Source organism: Pelobates fuscus, chromosome 2 (assembly GCF_036172605.1).
Source record: "Pelobates fuscus isolate aPelFus1 chromosome 2, aPelFus1.pri, whole genome shotgun sequence".
Classification (NCBI taxonomy): Eukaryota; Metazoa; Chordata; class Amphibia; order Anura; family Pelobatidae; genus Pelobates; species Pelobates fuscus.
In genome coordinates this window covers 413,193,368-413,216,126 of record NC_086318.1, presented here as the reverse complement: position 1 = coordinate 413,216,126, position 22,759 = coordinate 413,193,368, and the positions used below count along the sequence as shown (strand labels likewise).

At 39.4% G+C, this 22,759-nt stretch overlaps 1 protein-coding gene across 1 annotated transcript in view; it reads left to right on the top strand.

The window, feature by feature from the left end:
• PSME4 (proteasome activator subunit 4) overlaps window positions 1–22,759 on the top strand; it is a 97,988-nt gene that overhangs the window by 67,547 nt on the left and 7,682 nt on the right. The window contains exons 32-44 of the mRNA XM_063443970.1: window positions 847–976; window positions 2,546–2,627; window positions 3,291–3,444; window positions 3,858–3,927; window positions 4,522–4,647; window positions 6,490–6,642; window positions 7,654–7,758; window positions 9,514–9,605; window positions 10,448–10,579; window positions 15,658–15,866; window positions 17,484–17,569; window positions 19,906–20,034; window positions 22,011–22,166. Of these exons, the coding sequence (XP_063300040.1) occupies window positions 847–976; window positions 2,546–2,627; window positions 3,291–3,444; window positions 3,858–3,927; window positions 4,522–4,647; window positions 6,490–6,642; window positions 7,654–7,758; window positions 9,514–9,605; window positions 10,448–10,579; window positions 15,658–15,866; window positions 17,484–17,569; window positions 19,906–20,034; window positions 22,011–22,166 (1,624 nt within the window). The remainder of the gene's footprint in view (window positions 1–846; window positions 977–2,545; window positions 2,628–3,290; window positions 3,445–3,857; window positions 3,928–4,521; window positions 4,648–6,489; window positions 6,643–7,653; window positions 7,759–9,513; window positions 9,606–10,447; window positions 10,580–15,657; window positions 15,867–17,483; window positions 17,570–19,905; window positions 20,035–22,010; window positions 22,167–22,759) is intronic.

The window sequence follows — 22,759 nt, the reverse complement described above, 5'->3', positions numbered from 1 at the left end:
TGTGCAAAATACAATGTTTACACAGCTTTTATAGCAAAATGTTGTTTTGATATCTACCACAAGATGGCGGTGTTGTCAGACTGTTATGAAGGAACACTCAAACACCATAACCATTGCAGTGTGTTGTATTGGTTATATTGCCAGGAGTGCCCTGTCATGCCCCACCTCCCCTTTCCATGTAAGTAGTCCACTCATTTGCTAATAGTTTGACTTCTCACCCGGCGTCCACTGGGCACTGCTACCTCATTGTCTGAAAGCGATCAGTTGGAGCTCTCAGCCAATGAGCTGGCCTTGCCAGAAGTGTTAACAGAAGCTATTAGCAGGAGCGTCCGGCTCTCACTGGCAGAAGTGGCGAGTGCCCAGCGGACACCGGGTAAGAAGTTAAACTTTTAGTAAACTGATTACTTACCTTAGAGGGCGGTCAGGGAACGCTCTAGTGTCATGGTGCTTAAAGTGTTCCTTTTATTAACACAGAATTTGGTGGATGGGGGAAAACCGTACACCTGTTCTCCCATCCCTTTCTGCAGGATGAAGTTAGAATATGTGGGTCTCTAGGAACTTCTAAACAAGGGGTGGGGAAATTCTCAATACTTTATTAACTTATCGGTAGTTAGAAAAATTGCCTTTACTATAATACTGTATAATGGCTGGCATTAAACCGTATACGACTTGGGTTCAGATATTTTGTATTTTGCAAAAACTGATGCTGTAAGCTCCCTGCCCAGTAGTTGTATAATTCAAACTGTAATAAGTGTTACGTTTTGTAATTTAGCATTTGGTTAAGTGTAAATCTCCTGTTTGAGCATTTGTCTGTTTATTAATTGATCTCTATTGTCCCCATTTCAGTCCTTGGAAGTTTGAACACATAGGCATCGGGTTCCTTACATTGCTGCTGAGAGATGATCATGTACTTCCTGCGCGCGCCATCAGATACTTAGTGCAGTGTCTGAATCATGATGCCCTCATTGTGCGCAAGGTACAGTCCACTCTTACCCGGGTGTATGTAACTATACATATATTCCAGAGGAACCACAAAGTTCTAAATGCATTAATTGGAATTATAATTTACATAAATTTTTATTTTTTCAAGTCCAAGAGAACATAGGAAACTTAAAGGACCACTCTAGTGCCAGGAAAACATACTCGTTTTCCTGGCACTAGAGTACCCTGAGGGTGCCCCCACCCTCAGGGACCCCCTCCCGCCGGGCTCTGGAAAGGGGAAAGTGTTAAAAACTTACCTTTTTCCAGCGGTGGGCGGAGAGCTCTCCTCCTCTGATCCTCCTCTTCTCCTCCCCGTCGGCTGAATGCGCACGCGCGGCACAAGCTGCGCGCGCATTCAGCCGGTCACATAGGACAGCATTCATAATGCTTTCCTATGGACGCTTGCGTGCTCTCACTGTGATTTTCACAGTGAGAATCACGCAAGCGCCTCTAGCGGCTGTCAATGAGACAGCCACTAGAGGAAATAGGGGAAGGCTTAACCCATTCACAAACATAGCAGTTTCTCTGAAACTGCTATGTTTATGAAAAAATGGGTTAATCCTAGAAGGACCTGGCACCCAGACCACTTCATTAAGCTGAAGTGGTCTGGGTGCCCAGAGTGGTCCTTTAATAATCATGGCAGTCGAACCCACAACAGTGAACTACCCCGATCTAGGCAGTGATTACTGTTTGTGCATTTTAAAGGCTTTGGAGTTCAGTCTATTTATTGATAATAGTTTTCATTCATGAGTAGTTTTTTATTAAGGTGAAAATTGGCAGAAATTGCAAGTGAATTTCAAATTTGACAACAAATAGTTTAATTGGGGGTGGGGGGGGAATCCAAGTCAGCTGTGCAATCAGTTTAGATATTCTGCTCTAAAGTTTGTAATTCACTTTGAATTCCTGACAAGTGTCCCTTGAGTGACTATCCCTGTATGTATGTTCGTATTCGTACTCTGCCTGTTATCTCATCATGCAGGTCAGTTCTAGAATCTCGTACTGGTGACATCATTACATTAACTTGCTACACTAACCATGAACCCCTTGCACTAGCTGAATACTGATCATCTGTCCACACAGTGTCCTAATGGTCACATTTTAAATCCTGTTCATGATGCTAAGCAAAGGCTTCTGGGTAGAAAAAATATGACATGTCCAGTTATATACTAAAGTGAGTTTAAAATTTAAGACCACTATAGCAGAGCTGAAAGAAGCGGACTTGGAGAATGTCTCCACTTTGAATTCTCGTTTTGGTTCATAATCCTAATGGCCGGGCCCTCTGGCCCTCTTTACTTTATGTATTGGTATGTTTATATTCTCCTGTCATTTACCCCAATTGTACTACACTGCTGAATATGCAGGCACTTTATAAATAATAAAAATGGAGTCTGTCGAGGATAACTATAAATGGCCTATGTTTAAACAAATCAAAGCACAACATATTTAAAGATGTATGTCTGTGTTGAAATGTCCCCCCCCCCCCCCCCAAGTTTGTGTGTTTTTTACCTGCTTGATTAATGTATTTTGTACTTTTTACTTAGTTGTGTTAATTTTGGTTTTGTAGATGGCAATCTCCACAGTTGCTGGAATTCTAAAGCAATTGAAGAGACCCCATGAGAAGAAAACAATTTGTCCGTACACAATTAGTGAGTATCATTCACATTTAATTCTATTCATTAAAAAAAAGCCTGCAGGGACAGGCTATAGATACCAGAACCACTACATTAAGCTCTAGTGGTACTGGTGTCCCTTTTAATAAAAAAAACAAAACATATCAGTGTGTAGCAGGGAAAAAAAAGTGTGAAATACGATCGAATCAGATGCTGACAGAAATGGATGTAAAAAGTACAGAAATAATGGATAAAGGACAAGTAGACTCAGCTGGGAGGGGTGATGAATTAGTTAATTTCTAAAGGAGGTGAAGGTAACTTTGGATCGGTGGATTTTTAGGCCGTGTAAAATAATGAATTGGGGATGTGGCTGATTGGATTCTGCTCGGATTTAGAAACAAAGTCAGAATGTGACTAGGAAGGAGCGTGATTATGAAAGGATATAGAGATTAGATACTATTTTTAAACAGAACATTGGAAGACAGGTGCCTAAATGGTTTGAGGCCTACTGTAGATCATTCTTGTAGAAGCAAACATTATCAACCTTAACAAGTGGATTAGGATCTCTACAGAGATGAAAGTTACATAGGTTTGTCTTTAGAGGCATGTTAAAGTAATGGAGGATACATGCTTGTAAAATAGGAGAAAAGCAGATTTGTAAATGTATGTATTTATATATTTTTGTTTCATTTACAAAAGGTGGATGTAGCAAACCAGACCGCATCATAGCAGGTGACAGAGCCGACAACCAGTGGTTACTTTATGACAGTGCAGATCTACCAAAGACTAAAGTGGCCTGGGAATCGTGCTGCTTCGTGGAAAAGACACATTGGGGATATTCATCGTGGCCTCAGTGAGTGCCCTCATGTCATCATTTTAACGCATTGTCCTTCCTATGCATGTATTCATGTTTATCCACACCAGGTTTGCAATGCTACAATGCATAGCTTTTACTGTGAGGATGACAAACATTTATTGGCCAATGCAGTGATCACACCTTCAACTCATTGGTTCTACAGTTCGAATTATCATTGTGGCTTTGTAAAAGCCTTGGTAAGGAGCTGTAGTTCACAGCAAGGTCTGACATGGTCTCCCAGTACACTAGTGGCTGACCAGATTCCAGGCATTATAAGTGCATAGTTTGGTTTCTTGCATTGTTTCCAAATGTGAAGTATTAACACTGTATGATTATTACAAAGAGTTGTCTGTTGTGTTTATTGTTTGTCTTTGCTTTGTAATGAATCAGATGTCTGTTACTCCCCCTAGAAACATGCTGGTGTATGCCTCTGCTGATCAGCAACCTAAACTTGGGAGAACAAGAGAAGAGATGTCAGAGGTAAGATGGTAAATGGGTTATGATGTATGAGATTAAAGTGTTTGGTTTTGGAAGGCAATGAATGTACTATAGGATATTTGTTATTTTTATGTGAGAAACTCATAACAGTGTAATTCAGTGTTTGGCTGCATCCTCCTGTTTAAAGTTACAGGAAACATTGTTCAGCTCTGTGCGTTTAAAGGATATTGATGCATTATCAGCAGATTAAGAGATTAGGTATTGGTACACTTTGATAAAAAGTCAGGTAGCACCCAGAACAGTGATCTTAACCAGCTTCATATCTCACGCATTATAAAGCATCCATTGCCTTACTTCTGGCAATATTCTAAAATATGTGTACAATTTGTAGCCTGTTTAAAATGCCAAGAATGTGATGGAGAATAGTTATCTGTAATCCTGAGCAGTATTGTACAGAGACCTTGTGCGTTTGAGAAATAAAGCCATAAAGCCACTATGCCTTGGGTATGCCTTCTGAGTGCCTGGATATTGTAGATTTGGGTGTACACTTTATTATACTAAATATGGTCACATAGTTTCTATGTCCCGTTTCCTATGTTTTTTTTTTTTTCCCCTTTTTTTTTCTTTTTTTTACAGGAAGAACAAATAATATATGATCATTTTACTGATGAAAAGTTTGTTGACCAGCTGATAAAGTTTCTGTCATTGGAAGACCGAAAGGGCAAAGACAAGTTTAATCCTCGCAAATTTTGCCTTTTTAAGGTTTGTGGGTTTTTTGTTGTTTTTTTTTTTTTAAACTTTTTAATTGTCATTAATGCAACTCTCGAGGACCCTGTCCAAAATATCTATTTAGGATGTGTAGCTTAATGGTCACAAGTCTTTGCATTGCTTAACCCCTTAAGGACCAAATTTCTAGAATAAAAGGGAATCATGACATGTCATGTGTCCTTAAGGGTTTAAAAGACGTGGATGAAATTTCTCAGCGTTCTTATGAGTGTATTCCAGTAGATTGCAACATCATTTAATTCATGGCTTTTCATGAATAAAACTACTCATGTCCACTCAATGCACACAGCTGCTGTAAAGGGTCTCATCAAATTGATGAATGTGTCTATACAAATTTAGAACTCGTTTGACTTGCTGTTAATGTGTGTACTTTCTATTCAAGATCTTGTATAAGAATTGCGGTAGCACAGTTTGTGAATTGGACAAATGGAGATGGGAAGTAAACTACAGGCAAGGGTCATAGGTATTAATGGTGTGTGGGAGTGTTGTAGATTTGTAGCTAGTGGTTTCGAAAATTTAAGAGAACAAAAGTTTGCTTTAAGACTTTACTGGGTAAAACGTAGATGCCATCTCAAAGCTAGCTAAAGTAGATGGTTTAGAACAATCCGCTTCAGAAAACCTATCTCTGGAATTCTATGGTACATCATTCACTCAAGCTATGCTGAAATCATAGGTAATTTGGAACCAATGACTGCATCCTATGAGTGCTTGCCATTAATCTGCTATAGAAGGCATTGCATATTGTTTAATAACCTTCAAATTCTTGACCGATCAAATTAAATCTACCCTATTACATTTTTTTTTTTTTTTTTTTTTTCCTTGGCATCTAGAAACAGACAAATAATATATCTGATCACATGTCTTTGATATATATTGATATGGATGTTGTATTGTTATTTTTGCCAACGTTTCACCTGTTTGTAACAGGTGACCTATAATATCAAGCTTCCAATTCGTAGTGTATATTTCACCTGGAAGAGTTAATTCATAATAGATTTTAACTTCCCACTGGCTAACCATGGCATTGTTTAAATGTTTTGTTTCTCTGATATCATAAACAAAGGTCTGTGAAATTTGCAATAACACTTCAATCTAATTCTTAGTTAATTGTAACTTTTGAAGCACTTTAGTTATGTTAACCAGACTTGTATCAATTAAACCATTTTGTAAATTTGATCGAATATCAGAAATCTTCTGATTGAACATAGATATTTTCACACTTTCTTCTAGTGTAGAAATGTCATATATTAATGCTGCAGTAAGCGTTATCAGGTGGTCTTTAAGAATCAATATACCTTGACGTAGCAATTCATCATTTAGATCAGAATAATGGGATACAACCTGAATAGATTCTACGAGTAATTGGCCAGTATGTAGGAAGGAGTTTGTATTAGTTAGCAAAGTCCTTCTTCTGCGAGACACACTTCTCATGTTACATTCATCTGGATCACTATTTTGTATATTTTTATATGTAATATCTAAAAATGTTTTATTTTTGTATTATTTGCAATCGCAACATGGCCCACTAATAAAACAGCTAAGATATCTGTATGGTTAGCCCTGCTAAATTCTAAGTTTTAAGACGTTATAGCGGTAAATAGGAGTACTAGCGGTTACAATAGTACTATGCTTGTCACATCTGTTTTTAGAGTAAAACTTATACATTCCAGAATATGCTTCTGTGAAGTATCTACATCATGTTAAGCTAATGGGAACAACCTTGGCTCAACACAGCGGTACTGGACGATCCCCACCTGTATTGTGTGTCAATATTGACTTTAAGACAAAAGGTAGTAACTTATCTGGATATGTTTTTAGGGTATCTTCAGGAACTTCGATGATGCTTTCTTGCCAATACTGAATCCTCATTTGGAGAGATTGGTTGCAGATTCCCATGAGAGCACCCAGAGATGTGTGGCTGAAATCATTGCCGGCATAATTCGAGGTTCTAAACATTGGACATTTGAAAAGGTGCTCTTCCTCTCCACATTCCATTTTGTAACTTGAGTTCTGATTTAATCCAGTGTCTGTGTTCTCCATACATTGATATGTTACTGGCCATTTAAACCGGAAATGTCACATTTCTCTTTGTAACATTTGTGTGTTTGTGAAACGTTTGTGTGTTGTTTTTTTTTGGTGGTGGTGGGGGAGAGGGGAGTCGGGTTGTTTGTTCACTGCAGTAAAATTTTCAGCATCAGAAAGGAATTCTAAAACACGTTGACGTCCACTAAACTCTGATGTTTTGTGTGGAAAGGAAGTTATAGGTCGTACCTGGAATAATGGTAGATACAAGGAAAATACAAATACAAGGCAGTGTTGAAACAGAATGGCATATAATGAAAATTTCAAATTCAAATAAAAACTCATTTAAAAATCTATTGCACAAATAGCAGCTTGTTTGTATTTAGTTCTTATTTTTGTTTTGGAATGCAGCTTCCCTAATTTCCCTATCTGCTGAAGAGCAAGTGAAGCTTTGCAAAAAATATTATTTTTTTTTTTTTTTTTTTTAAACTTGTCAATTCCCAAAAAACTTTGTTTTGGCTTAATTTGTTAAGGTTTGTATGATTTATCTACTGTTATGGAATTATTATTACCAGTGCTTTAATGAACAGAAAATGTCACGTTCAGTATCCGCAGTGAAACCAATTAGGGCGTTTGACTTCGGGAATGAAAACCTGTTCAGGGTTGTTCACTAAAATCTGGATATTAGAGATTTAAAGCAAAATTGCATTATCATAGGATAAAATGGCAGATCTGGAAAAACCTTTAACTCTACTTTAGTAATAGTTTGGCTATTTTAGCCACAAATTGTCAGTTTGTTTAATTTACTAAAATGCAGTTTTTTGTGAGTTTACCCTGTCAGTGTTGCACCTTACAGGGTGACTATACCCAAGGGATAGGTGGGAACACTTTCATTACTGTCCTTTGTTTTACTGTTAGTTATTTTTATATTCAAGAAATACTAATTGTTGTTTTGAACAGGTGGAAAACATGTGGGGTTTGGTGTGTCCCCTTTTGAGGACGGCGTTGGCAAATATCACGGTGGAATCTTACAGTGACTGGGGAACATGCGTTGCAACAGCCTGTGTAAGCATTACCCGTCAGTGGTTCACACTGAAGGAACCCAATTAAGGGTGTCTAAAGAACTCCAAAGCTGTCAAAAGGCACATCTATCTACTTTCTTTGAAAAACAGCTCTGTGTTTAACCCCTTAAGGACCAAACTTCTGTAATAAAAGGGAATCATGACATGTCACACATGTCATGTGTCCTTAAGGGGTTAAGACTCTCAAAAAATAAAAATGCTAAATAAATAGTCAGCGTACAATTGCAACAGCAGACAAAGAATGCAAATGAACTCTTCCAGTGCCAATACTGTGTGCAAGCGCTTCTATGGAATTTAAGTTTGATGGCAGAGCAGGCATTAGCAAGGCATCTGGGGCAGCAAAGTCTTTTGAACAATTGAATGCTGCGGATAGAAGTATCTAGTTTTTTTTTTTTTTTTTTTTTTTTCTGCTGTTTTTTTTTTTTATTTGTTTTCTTCCTTTGCTGCTTTATTTATCCTGGTAAGTGCCGCAGTTGCATTTCCTGGGGTGAGTAGCTGTCACATCTCTGGAAGTGACATGTTATCTTTAACGTTTATTAGAAAATTATTGGGGATAAAACACAAGCTATATGATTTGATGTTTATTGCAAAATTAATAGAAGTGAAAAATAATCATTATTGATGTACTAGTACACTGCATTCATAAGTGCCTATTTTACTAAGTTAATAGAGCTCTTCCGAATTTATTAAATGGTTTCGACCAATAGCATCTAGTTTATAATTTGCCTAAACTGCTAGATTAAAGGGACACTGTAGGCACCAAGACCACTTCAGCTCATTGAAGTTGTATGTGTGCTGTGTCCCTATTGCACTTATGTTTACATTGCAGCTCTAAGTCTGCCATTGGTGGCTGTCTACCAAACAGCCACTAGAGGGCATCCGGAATTCAAACTGACTTGTTGTTTGTTATCTGACGCCGGGTGTCCACACGCTCTGCATGAGGACATCCATCGTCAGATTTTCCCCCTAGGAAAGCATTACTAAATGCTTTCCTATGGGGAGGTCTAATGCGCGCTGTGCATTAGGTCTCCCCTGACGGCAGGGGAGTAGCGTGGGCGGAGCCTGACCTAGCGCCCAGGGACATCAGTGCTGGATTCAGGTAAGTGGCTGAAGTGGTTTTAACCCCTTCAGCCCTGAGGGGAGCGGGGGGTGACCTATTAAACTATAGGATCCCTATAATAGAATATTATGGGTGTAGTGAGAACTGATTTTCCCCACGTGAGGGAGCTCTAACACAGAGAGATGGATTCTAATGGAAATCAAAAATGTAATGAACTGAATGATCTCATCACATCTTAATAACCCACACAATGGAAATGCAATGAATGCAAGCATTTCAGATATATAACATTCATTTCAATTTTGTTTTTAATAAACATTGCGTTTTTTTTCTAAGTTACGCTTCGCATATTTTACTGTGGGCGACCTCTGTTCCCTGTTTGCTGTGAACCTATTCCACTCTTTGCATTGTAACTAGCTGACCGTTATGTTCAAAGATACAGCACATTGCTTTCCCATAGCAAAATCACATTGCCAAAATAACACAGATGGTGAATTAGTGCAGATTTGGAAAAGCATGGTCGCATATGTAATTTAATTGAAATGTTTTGATTAAATGTTGCTTTAAATATAGAATTCCATGTTCTGTATTTTAATTGGCTGAATGTTTCCATCAATGTAAATAAGACCTTTGATGTGGAAGCCTATGTTAATGTCCGGCTATTTAATTTGAATTTAGGAAAGCAGAGATCCCCGCAAGCTGCACTGGCTCTTTGAGCTGCTTCTGGAGTCCCCAGTGAGTGGGGAAGGAGGATCCTTTGTTGATGCTTGGTAAGCACATTCCGTAATGTAATAAGTGTTCATTTTAATCAAAAAGAACATGGTGGCCTGTGTCAGTCTGGTAGCTCTGACAGGGTTAATGGGGATTCGGTGCAGCCAAATCATACTTTTTTTTTTTTTATAGATTATAGTGTCCTGAATAGTGACTGTACCCGGGTCAAATTTGCCGGTAGACACCTGCATACTGGTGCCTGTCTGAAAGGGACATCTTTATTTTTTTTTTACTTTTATGTAGTTATTAATTTGCCAAATTGATTTTTTATTTATTTTTCTATTCAGGTGTGAGATTGCCATGATGGTTGTTGCACCTGACTTATAAATTCAAACTCCATTTCTTATCAAATTTTCAGACTCTTTATGCCCACTCACTCAAGAAAGAAAATGTTATACTTTTCTCTCCCCATTTTGCTGAAATGGTACAAATGTAATTTCGGATCTCTTCTGAGGTTGGAATAGTTTCCATGTGTATCTGGGGCTCCAATGGAGTGTTTTATAAAAAAGAAAAACTAAAACCTGTATACAGGTACTCCTCACTTACTGACCAGGTTCCATTCCTACGACCCGGTCGGTAAGTGAGGAGTTGAGGGATTCCCTGCTCTGGTGCGCTTGTCTATGTTCGGGACAATTTCCCCGAACATACACAAATACACCTGAGCAGGGAATCCCTCTAATCCCCACGACTGCTCACGCTAGAGAGCTGGTAGTCAGTGCGAGCCGTCATAAAATGAGGACCACCTGTAATCAAAACCGTTTGGAACCGTGATGGGCAGGAATTATGTTTGTAGGTTTCAAACGGTTTCGTGGTAAAACTGACTTTTTATATCTCACTACAGTCGGTTGTACGTGCTTCAGGGAGGACTTGCACAGCAGGAATGGAGGGTCCCACAGTTGCTGCACAGATTGCTCAAATACCTGGAACCCAAACTCACCCAAGTGTACAAGAACGTGCGAGAACGAATTGGAAGGTAAAAACAATGTATTTCTTTAATATGGGCAGATTGAAAATGATTTGAATGGATCACACCACTTTATTCAGCTCTAACCGCTTAAATTTTTTATAATACGGTTTTGGGTTGCTAGTCCATCCACAAATAACAAGGTTTTGTGTAGGATTCAAGGATGTACAGATGAAAGTACATGCTTGAAAACAGACATCTGCATAATGCCTTCATGGTAGCACATTTTATCAATAATTAGTATGTTTATGGGAAAAGATTCTTGGAGTTATAAGGTAGTGATGACGAAAATATGGACGTTGCATTGCTAGGCAGTAGAAATATAGCCTGAATTTAGAACATGAAGTCTGCTGTATTGAGACCTTTCAAGATCTCCACAAACACTCCACATCTGTTGGAGGTGGCAGAATAATTTTTTTTATGTCAATGTTGAGGTTGTGACTGCAAAAAGCAGTGTGTTTTGGTTAGTCCTTCTTTCACCAGGTTAGAAGAAAGCGTAGAGTTGTAAAGAGAAGTTACCAGATTGGGACTGAAAGATGAGAAGATGGAGATCAGTGGAGGGCTGTTGTATATTGAGAGAGTTGGGTCGTTCTCAGAGGTGAGGTGGGCTCTGTTAAAAATGCGATTTGAGAAGCACATTAAAGTTGCCAATTAACATGGGAGTGGAGACGAGGTTAAGGTTATTAGCTCCTTCATGCTTGGTCAACTGGGCAAAACCAATGGACAAAGTGAAAATAAGAATTTGGAAAAATGTAGAGGAAGTAGGAGAGTTGGTTATAAACCCCAAATTTCACAGGTTGGTATGAATTATTAGGAATGGGTAAAACTTTATCAGAAGTGATTTGTAAACTTAATTCAAATGTTAAAATAAGTCATATCAAATCACCAACATGCAAGAAGGGTAACTTTCGTTGAAGGAAGCACCTTAAAATTGTTCGACCACATGACGACTTCTCACATAAGAGTTTCACTTGTTTTCTGCTTTTAGACTGTTAACCCCTTAAGGACGCAAGACGGTTCAGGACCGTCATCGGCATTTTTCCCTTGCCGGCCGACGACGGTCCTGAACCGTCCTAAATTTAAAATGTACTTACCCGATCGCCGTCGTTCCCCCGGCGGCGATCGGCGTTGCTCCCGTTGTGGGGAGACTGCCTGCAGCCCAGACAGTCTCCCCATGGCGGATTAGGACCCCTGGGGCCATGTGATCGCCCAACAGGGCGACCACATGGTCACAATAGGTGTCCTAGTCTCTGCCTGCAGGGGGACTGTCTGTGCTGACAGGCAGTCTCCCTGCAACTGTAAAATCATAAAAAAAATTTAAAGTGAAAGTTAATAAAAAAAAAATATTATTATATATGTGTGTATATATATATATATATATGATATATAGACATATATTATACCTATATAATATATGTCTATATATCATATATATAATGTCATGCTAAGTGTATTTTTATATTAATATGTACATATATTAATATAAAAATACACTTATAATTAATTTACACACGTATATATATAATATATATAATAACTATATATATATATTGTGTATATATATATATATATTATTATAAAATACGAATAATAAATAATTTAAATTAAATTTAAAAAAAATTAAAAATAATAATAAAGGGCGGGGCCAAGCCAGCGAACTGAGCAGACGTGTGTAAACTGGGCTCCTGCCTTGCTTATCGATACCACACAGATACCTGCTAAAATCGAGAAACCAAGCAAACCGGGGTACACTCCCTACAACAGGGGTGACCCCAGGGATTAGCCTGATATCTGTCACAAGCGAATTGGTGACCGGGAACCCAAGGTGGAGAGCTGCGGCCTACTGATGGCGGGACTGGGGAGAGACGGCCGCTCTCCTCGCCCAAGCGGTAGAGACACGGACCCACCAATGCCCTGCTCCCCCCCCTGGACCGGCGGGGGTCATCCCGGTCCAGCCCTGAGGGGCAACCTCTCTGCCCAGACTCCAGGGGTGGAACCCAGCGAGCAGCAAGAAACTGCGCAGCCAGGCAAGATGGCCGATGCCACGTGTGCTCGAAGCACAAAGACAACTGACCTCGAAGCCAAAATACATGAGCTGTTCGCCAGGTTTTGGAGGAAGATAGCAATCCGGGAGCAACAGGCTACAACACACAATCTGGCAACCCCACCTGACAGCAAACTAAAGGGCACCTGCCACAGCCGCGCTGACAAGCACCCGACGACATCCCAAAGATGGTGCCGCAGACGGAGGCCTCTCCAGCATGCACGCAAACACCCACGACCGAGCCACATGGCAAGGCCAGCTCGAATGGGCCCAAGGGCCCCCACTAGACCCGGCACACGGCTGAGAACCACGACGCAACCTCCAGCCAGCGGGACGGCCTCACAGCACCGAGTACAGCCACCGCCAAAGAGAGCCACAGTGACCCAAACAAAGAGACCACCCACCGTCAATACCGGCACAGATATTCATGGCGACAGGCGGCTGAGAACACCAATGGCATCCACACTGTCCCACCTTGCTCGATCCCAGCAGGACTCTCAAGCGCCCGCAAAGTCCTCTCCCAAGCGGGGTATAGGCTGACAGAGCACCCATACTCCTGTCAGGAGAGCCTCCTGTCTAAATAGAGCCTCTGCCGCTCAGGACGCTACCCTGACCCTACAACAGCCTCCACAACCGAGCTGGACTTGACACTTGAGTAACCATCACTGTCTGCATATGTTTTCTTTCCTATGCTTCTCCCTTCAATACTTTACTTTGTTTTCTCACAATAATAACCTCCCTATTGTACCATTTTCTGTTCACCACACGAGGCCATGTCCCCATGAGGCCTGTTGCCTGCCACTCACATTTTTATTTTATAATCGACAACAAGCATACTCGTTACCAAGATTGTATAGTAACGTTGTAGATGCTACCCGCTAAGTAAACGTTGTAATACCAAGAATCAGCATACCTCATGCAAACCAATACACCAGACACACTAGACTAGCCTATCTTACTAAATATGTTTTCTCACCTTCATAACTCTATCAACATGCCTAGGATTCTGACCCGCTTAGTCGCATCATCCTGTCGAATGTGTGACCTAGACATGCTTTGCTTAGCTTGTAATCTACCTTGCTTAACAAAAATGTGCAGAATACTAAAATGCCTTGTAACTTGTAAGTGTACAATTAACTGCCTGATCAGTGCTTTGCGTATTCTGTTCTGTTACACATAATATGCAGATACTAAGATGTAAGCAACTTTTTTTTCCTAAAAATGTGCTATGACCTTACATGCCAGACATTTGTAATACCGATGTTTATGAGGCTTGCAATAGCTGTTGTGGCATTGTCATCCTGTTTGTACAACCTATGCACAAATAAAATAAAGAATTAAAAAAAAATAATAAAAAAAAAATAATAATAATAAAAATTAAAAAAAATTATATATCTATACGAAATGTTATTCTAACTGTATTTTGATATTAATATATATATATATTTATATCAAAATACACTTAGAATGAAATTGTATATATATCTATGTATATATAAATAAATAAAAAGAATACGAACTATTCATATGTCCATATACAAAATGACATAAATAATTATATAAATATACACGTAGACTTCAAATATATAAATATGCACATATATTTAAATTCTACGTGCGTATTTATGTAATATTTTTACATAATTAAGTTATTTTATTGATTGCAATTTAAGGGACCTGCCTGCCAACCCAGGCCGAAAGTCTAGAGAATTTAATTTGCTAGCACTGTATTTTACCCTGTAACGTTCTACGACACCCTAAAACCTGTACATGGGGGGTACTGTTTTACTCGGGAGACTTTGCTGAACACAAATATTAGTGATTCAAAACAGTAAAACATATCACAGCGATGATATTGTCAGTGAAAGTGACTTTTTTTTAATTTTTCACACATAAACAGCACGTTTACTGATGATATAATTGTTGTGATACATTTTCCAGTTTTGAAACACTAATATTTGTGTTCAGCAAAGTCTCCTGAGTATAACAGTACCCCCCATGTACAGGTTTTATAGCGTTTTTGAAAGTTACAGGGTCAAATATATGGGTCAAATATTTTTACATTGAAAATGGCCAGGTTGGTTACGTTGCCTTTGAGAGCGTATGGTAGCCCAGGAATGAGAATTACCCCCATGATGGCATACCATTTGCGAAAGAAGACAACCCAAGGTATTGCAAATGGGGTATGTCCAGTCTTTTTTAGTAACCACTTGGTCACAAACACTGGCCAAAATTAGCGTTCAATTTAGTTTTTTACTTTTTTCACACACAAACAAATATGAACGCTAACTTTGGCCAGTGTTTGCGACTAAGTGGCTACTAAAAAAGTCTGGACATACCCCATATTGAATACCCTGGGTTGTCTACTTTAAAAAAAATATGTACATGTGGGGTGTTATTCAGCGATTTATGACAGATAATAGCGTTACAATGTCACTATTGATACATTTTAAAAATATATGTTCTGAAACCGCAATATCCTACTTGTACTTATAGCCCTATAACATGCAAAAAAATAGCAAAAAGCATGTAAACACTGGGTATTTTTAAACTCAGGACAAAATTTTGAATCTATTTAGCAGTTTTTTTCATTCGCTTTTGTAGATGAATAAAAGATTTTTCACATAAAAGTCAAAAAACATGTATTTTTTTCAATTTTTCATCATATTTTTTCATTTTTTAAAAATTAAATTACATGAGATTATATAAATAATGGTATGTAAAGAAAGCCCCTTTTGTCCTGAAAAAAACAATATATAATTTGTATGGGAACAGTAAATGAGAGAGCGGAAAATTACAGCTAAACACAAACACCACAAAAGTGTAAAAAGATGCCTGGTCGCAAATGTACAACATCGCAAAAAAAGTCCAGTCCTTAAGGGGTTAAAGAATAAATCTTCCTTACCTTTTGTTCATACTACAGCGTGTAATTTGTTTCAACACTTGCAAACTATATTGTTTTTATGCATGTGACTGACCATCATAAAAATGGCTCTATGAATTATTAAAATTAAGTCTGATTAACCTTTTCATTCCTTTCCAGTGTCCTTACATATATTTTTATGATTGACATCAACTTACCAAACACCATGTCAACAAAGTCTCCTCACATCTCGGAGTTCACTGCCAGGATCATGGACAAACTCAAACCTCTGATGGAGGCTGATGAAGAAATCCAGAACCATATTATGGAAGAGAATGGACAAGGAGAACAGGATGAAAGGACCCAGGCTATTAAACTGATGAAGACAAGTAAGTGCTTAACCCCAGTTTAAAAAAATAAAATAACCTAAGAATATTTAAATGGACACTATAGTCACCAGGACTACTCTACGGCTTATTGTATTTTTTCTGGTGAGTATAATCATTCCTTCAGGATTTTTGCAGTAAACACTGTTTTGTTTTGTATTCCCCCTAGAGAAAATACAGTGTTTACATTACAGCCTCCGGGTACCTCCACTGACCACTCCACCGATGGCTACTGGAGGTGCTTCCTGGGGCAGTGCTGCACACTGTGACTGACATTCAGTGTCTCCAACCTCTGCATGGAGATGCTGAACTTTCCGCATAGAGATACTGTTTGGCCAGGTCTGTGCTTGGCTTGTGCTGGCTCTGCCCTTGATTTGCCTCCTTGACAAGCTCCAATGGGAATGCATTGTGATTGGCTCAGATCATCATTTCTGATGTCAGCCAAGGGGACAGATTTTTTTTTTTTTTTTTTTTTTAATATTATAGGGTCAGGAATAAAGGTTTGTGCTGCTGACCCTATAGTTTTCCTTTTTGTTAAAACAAAACTGAAATACATTTTTCACCTCTGCAGAAGTGAGCAAGCAACAGACATGTCCCTTTTGTGTGTAACTTGGAGAGTTCCTACTCCTATTGTATATCAGATGAATGACCAGGGTTGACACACAAACCAGCAAAGTCCATCTGTAGTGATTTTATACTGGTCAAGGTGTGTTTTTGCTTCTCAATAAGGATGTTGTCAGTTTGTTGTTCAACACTTCTCCTGAGCCAGCATCTGTGTCCTGTTGACGAGATTGTCTTGATTTGCCATTCATCTTATAGTTACCTATCTGGCTATGATGTCATATTTTCTGTTTATTGGTTGGAGGAGCCGCCCAGTTGTATTGCTAGCGTATTAGAATTGGACGCCACAAAGCTTTCTCCAATTCATCCTTTAGGGTTTTCTCATGTATGCAAAAGCGTTAGCTTTCATATCCACATGTTCTTTTCCGTGTTCATCAAATGAAATGTCTGCAGACAAATTGTTGGCTTGGCACATGTAGTGATCAAAACCATTAAGAGTATATTACACTGTTTGTTTTTTTTCTCTTTAAATGCATCAATAAAAAAATGCAGTGCGATATTCAGTGAACGCAATAAGTCTGGATTAGAAACCCAAAAAACTGCTGTTTTTGTTACGTAAAATTTCAGTTTCCTGTGTATATTAAAGTTGATACTTTCTGGTTCTAAAGCATATTTCACGTCTAGCCAGAATGTTAAGGTGTGTGAACTATGCACTATAACAGCACAGCTATCCTAAATCCTATGAAACCACCAGCTGCTGCAGAAAGTTATAATGCTCCAAACCATCCTCTCATGCAACATTTTAACAGTGTTGATATATGTCATGCCTCTATAATAATAATTTTTTGTGCCAAGAGAAATGGATCTCTGCGATTTATAAAAGGTCTTTATAACGTTAAAAGCTCTTTAAAGCTAAATTAAAAAATAGATCTTTTGTTTTTGCTTTCTATGTTTACACCACATTAGACAATTCATGAAGTTAGTCATTTTGGTTGATCTTCAACCATAATTTTGAAATACCGATGTTATCGTGACCGTGTTAATGTTTTATCTTTTCAGTATTGAAGTGGATTATGGCAAGTGCTGGCAGATCGTTTTGTACGGCGGTTCCAGAGCAGATGCAGATCCTCCCGTTGCTCTTTAAGGTCAGTTTATGAATATTACCTCCTCTTGTAGTTAACTACAGATTCATATATGTGAGTAATGGCTTAGCATCAAACTACGGGTGTGCTGCAGGTGGAAAAACTCTCTCTGAATAAAACTGGATACGGAGACATGTTATTACTCTGTGTGACTTTGGACTTTCTCAATTCAATGTTTCAACTATAAAGACCTCTAGGGAACTCTACAAACCTGCTGGCAATATAAGTGAGGGAACATTTTAAAAATGTAGCAATTACAATACAATCCATCCCATATCATTACCCCCCCTAACTTGTAATCTTCTTGAGCGGTTTGTGGTTTTCCTTCCAGCTCGCTTTCTCAATATAAACTCTTTTCAATATGGCTTCTGCTCACTCTATTTTACTGAAACCGCCCTTAAAGGACTAATGACTTGGTTCCTGCTAAATCTAAAGTTCTTTACGCTCTCCTTTTTCTTCAATCTCTGTACTGCTTTTGATACTGGTGCCCACTCTCTTCTTTAAGTACTCCACAACAATCCTATCCTATGGACAATCCTATCCTTCTGAACATTCATTTGTGGTCTCCATGTCTTGTGCCAGCTCCTTGCCACGACATGTGTCAGTTGATGTTCCCAAAGACTCTGTTCTTGGTCCTTTTTAAATTCTCTTCTTGGTGTGTTGCATTAGTCATGAATTGAGTACATGAATAAGTGCCTTAGCTGTGTCATAAGTTGGAAAAGGGCAAATGTGGACAATATGTTTAAGGTGCAAGTTGCCGGATTTGAAGACATTTTATTGTTTCTCTTTACATCCAGCCTGTCTTCAAATCCTGCAGCTTGCATCTTAAAAATATTGTCCACATTTGCCCTTTTCTAACTTAAAACACCGCTAAGGCACTTGTTAATGTACTCCTCATTTCCCGACTTGACTATTGCAACTCACTAAGTGGTGAATACATTTTTTTTTACCAAGAATAGAGCTTTGGGGAACACCAACTGAGACAAGTAGAGGCGAGGAGGTGGCACAAAATGAGATTGCAAATGAATGATCAGACTGTCTTTCTCTCGTTTCTTTACCCCTTCCTCATAGATTGTAGAATTGTGTTGAGCAGGGCCTTCTTCACCTCTTGTGTCTGATATATACTTATTGTTAAATCTCCCCATTCTAAAATTGTAAAACTGCTGCGGAATAAGCAGCTATATAAATAGCACTTCTTTTTCTTTTAGTTTCCATGGTGATTACCCCACTTCTCTTCCTATAGTATCTTCCTACATAATACATAATGTGCATCTACGTGGTTTTAGCTGTAAATCCAAGGGCCCAGCAAAGATCGATGGAATTCTTTATTTCCATGTCTTCTGTGACCACAAATGAAAGGTATTAAACTCGCAATAATAGAACAATAAATGCACCTTCTCTAGTTTTTAATTATAGTATGGACCCAGTTCTCGTTCAGAGTCATCCTAAGAAAATGCTGTATTGTGTAAGAGGGATTAACAGAATTTTCCGATTTCTTGATTCGCACACACCAATAGCTATCCTTGTAGCAAATGGAACATCTGTTTCAATAAAGCAATAATATGGATCCACTTATACCATAGTATATCTTGCCACTGAACTGCTTCAAACTTGGCTATTTCTTTGCAATGTATACACTGAGATGTGGGTTTTTTTGTATTTATTTTTTTGTTTTTGTTTTTGGTTTGCTGTTGTACTATCCATCTGCCTGCCTGTCCTATTTAAGCAGCAGTTTAATATAGAATAATATTGCCAGTTTGTCCCTAGAAAATTCTTACAATTTACTTTTGACAATAAGACGATGTTGATGGTCAATGCCATGCATTTTTATGTTTTAATAGCGCTGAATGATTCTACCGTTTGCACTTGTCATTTTCTATGTAAAATGAAGCACTGATGTTTCGGCATTGCATTAAATTCAGTTTTTAAATGTTTTCCATTTCTCACAATAAAAACTTTAAACATCTAAAAAAAAAAAAAAAAAAAAAAACTTTTTTAATGCTGATGCATGAAAAGGCTTCATCACACGGACCTTCTGTATTAAATCTTGTGGATACTCTTTGCAAAGTTTACGGTTAGTCTTTGGTTTTCAGTCCTCTTAAATTATTCAGGCATTTATTTATCACATCGTTACCATGGCAAAATAAATTTAGGATTCTAATAGGATTTCTCATAAATGTGGTGTTTTTTTTTTTGTTTTGTTTGCTTGTTTTTTTTTTTTTAAATAATTGTACATGCTTAAAGTTTTAGTTTTTTCTGTTTTCTTATGTGGTTTCTGATTTTTTATTTTTGTTCTTTTAATTGAATATTTACTTAACTTCTGACTATTTTTCATTTAGATCGCTCCTGTTGAAAACGACCACAATTACGATGAGTTGAAAAGAGATGCAAAGCTGTGCTTGTCCCTAATGTCACAAGGGTTGCTCTACGCAGAGCAGGTGCCTTTGGTTCTTGATGTACTCAGACAAGTAAGTCATGTTCTTCCTCATTAGCTATGCTTAAACACGTTTTCAGTAACTTGGTTATTTGTCCGTAATTAAATATTTTTTGTAAATCTTTATTATATTAAGGCAAATATGAGGATACAGAAGAAAGAGGGGGAAATGCATGGGGTTAATACAGCAATAATATTGTTAAGTACATTTCCAGATCGATGCCTCATTTTTATGTTTTTGTAAGTCGCTTAACGGAGACTTGTTTTAAACCAAGTCATAACAAAATTTGTCATTTATGTCACTATGTCTGGTTAGCTCGGTATGCTTGTTTGTGGTAAAGCCGCAGTAATGTGAGCCCACTCGAAAGCGTTGTCTGTCTAGGTGAGTTGAGATAAAAATACTGCAAGGCTATAGAAAGTTTTGAACCCGCGTCATGTTAGCAGTTTATAGGTCGTTGCGTCGGTATCAGTAGATAGCTTAAACTATGGTCTGGCTGAGCTTGATGTTCCGTATAATGTCAATGCTGTGTGTCAGTCATTGTTATGAGCAAGTTGTGGCTCGTTTTGTTGGATTACTAGGTGCGCAGGTGTTATTTAAGTAGAGCGGAGCATGAGAACTGTTGGGCTGATCTGTGTGAGCCGTGCTGATGTGGTATGTTGCTTCATGTGCAAGCCAAATTTGGTGACTGATGTGCTAAGCACATGTATGATCTGACCCCCCTGTTATTTACTTCACATTATTAGCTAGAGACCCAACAGAGTGTACCTCCTTTATGCTAGCACTAACGATGTCCGCTTGACGGTTCAAGTGTTAAATTAACTATTAAACTATAGATTGTAAACAAACACATCATTCTACAGCTATGCAGGCTAGGTTCCGTGTCAGGCATAGTGTGCACATCAATAAAGGTAGCACGGGATCAGGTTCCATCAGCTCAGTACAGAGGCTGTGTAAATCAGCAGCCTGCCTCAGTGTAGAAATGCATAGGCAGGTGTCGTTTAGCCTTACAGTCCATCTTGTGAGCGTGCAGCACCAGTCCATTTTTGTGGGTCGGTCTCTGCGCTCTCCCCGCCGACCAGGTTCAGCTGGTTCCTCTGGTGGGCTGTCGTGGTATCTCTGCGTCCGGGGGTCGCTTGTCTTCGGCCTGAGGCCTTAGTAGGTGCTCGCGCCCTTCCGCCATTGATCCCATCACCAGGATCGTGGGCCCAGGGTTCCCCCGGATCCTAAGCTTCTCCCTGGGAGCATGGCAGGCTGTGGAGGGGTTCCTCCTGTTGAGCGCCCAGCTCAGATGAAGAGTGAGCGGACTTCTCGGCCGCAGGTTCCACGTGAGTGGTGAGTGGCGAGTGCCATGTGTCCAGTGAGTCTCCGGGCTTGGGGAACCGTTGTCTCGTAATGATCATTTACTACTTGGTGCTCTGTGCGCCGGGCCAAGTGATAGCTGCAGTCTGACTCAGGCTTTGTGTTCTGGTTCCTGTGCACGTGGCTGCCGCCATCTTAAGCGCAGGTCTCAGGTTAGCATGATGTTGTGATTGTGCCTCCGAGTTTGGCCCCACGGCTTGGACCGGGTTCACCCCCCCGGTCCAGGGAGGGGGGGGGAGGGGATCAGGACCGGGTCCGCCGCTGATGCTTGTACGCTGGGCTCCGTCGGGCAGGATAGTGGTGCGGTGGCCGTTCGCTCCACTCACCGCCAGGCGAGGTCCCGTCTGATGCCGCGGGCCCTCTCCGCTGAGAGACTAAAACTCTGGGAGCCAGCCTCTCCCCAGCTCGGGCAGCCCGGTTACTTCATGGTCTGCAGGTATTGGTGGGTTGTTGCCATCATATTTTACGAATTGTCAGCTTTATGTGCCTCTTTGTGCAGGAGCCGAGCTGTCCTGCGACCGCTCAGCTCGGCGGCCCGCCCCGCCCCCCCGTCCGTAATTAAATCTTAATCTTTTTCTTTTGTTCCCAATATTGCATTTAAATGTTCTATGGATGAAATATAGTTTTTTTTTTCAATTTTTTTTCCCCAGACATCGAGAAGCAGTTCATGGCATGCTCGATACACCATTCTGAACTATGTCCAGAACATGGTTTTTTATAATCTCTTCATTTTCCTTCACAATCAAGAAGCTGTGCAGGGAGTCAGGTGGCTGGTTCTGCAACTCATGGCTGATGAACAGTTAGAGGTAAGATGTCTGTGTGAAAGGTGCACAAATTGGCTTCTTTCTACGGAAACAAATGCTTATCCATTAAATCTTGATTTGCAAAAAAATCTGACAAAATAAAATGTATAATTTATTGTAGAGCCAGAGAGCATTTTTCTGGTCAGCCAGTGCTGCTGGTACGGAGGTTATAGAACCCACTGTTTAAGCGTATGTGCATGTATGGTCTTATCCCACAATGCTTAGTTTGAATGTGAACGCTTGGGATTGTAAAATACCGCTCTGAGCATGGGGGGTGGGGTTGGGGTGGTAAAAGGTTCTTAAAACCACTGCAGTAATAAACTTCTAGAAGGCAGCCGCTATCTTCAGGTATTACAACATGAGACCTATAGATAAAACTAAAGATTTTGTTGGCAAAAATATTTGAATACATTTTGGTACCTCCTTGAATATGACCTTATTGCCCACATAGTTTAGGGATGAATGGCCTGATTTTTAAACTCCCCCTTCTCCCACCCATCTCATATGCCGTATATTGCTTGGTGTATTTGAGTTGGCATGGGTGTTGTGGAAAGAATTCTGTTTGTGTGGAAGCTAAGTGTGTTTGTGTGTCTACG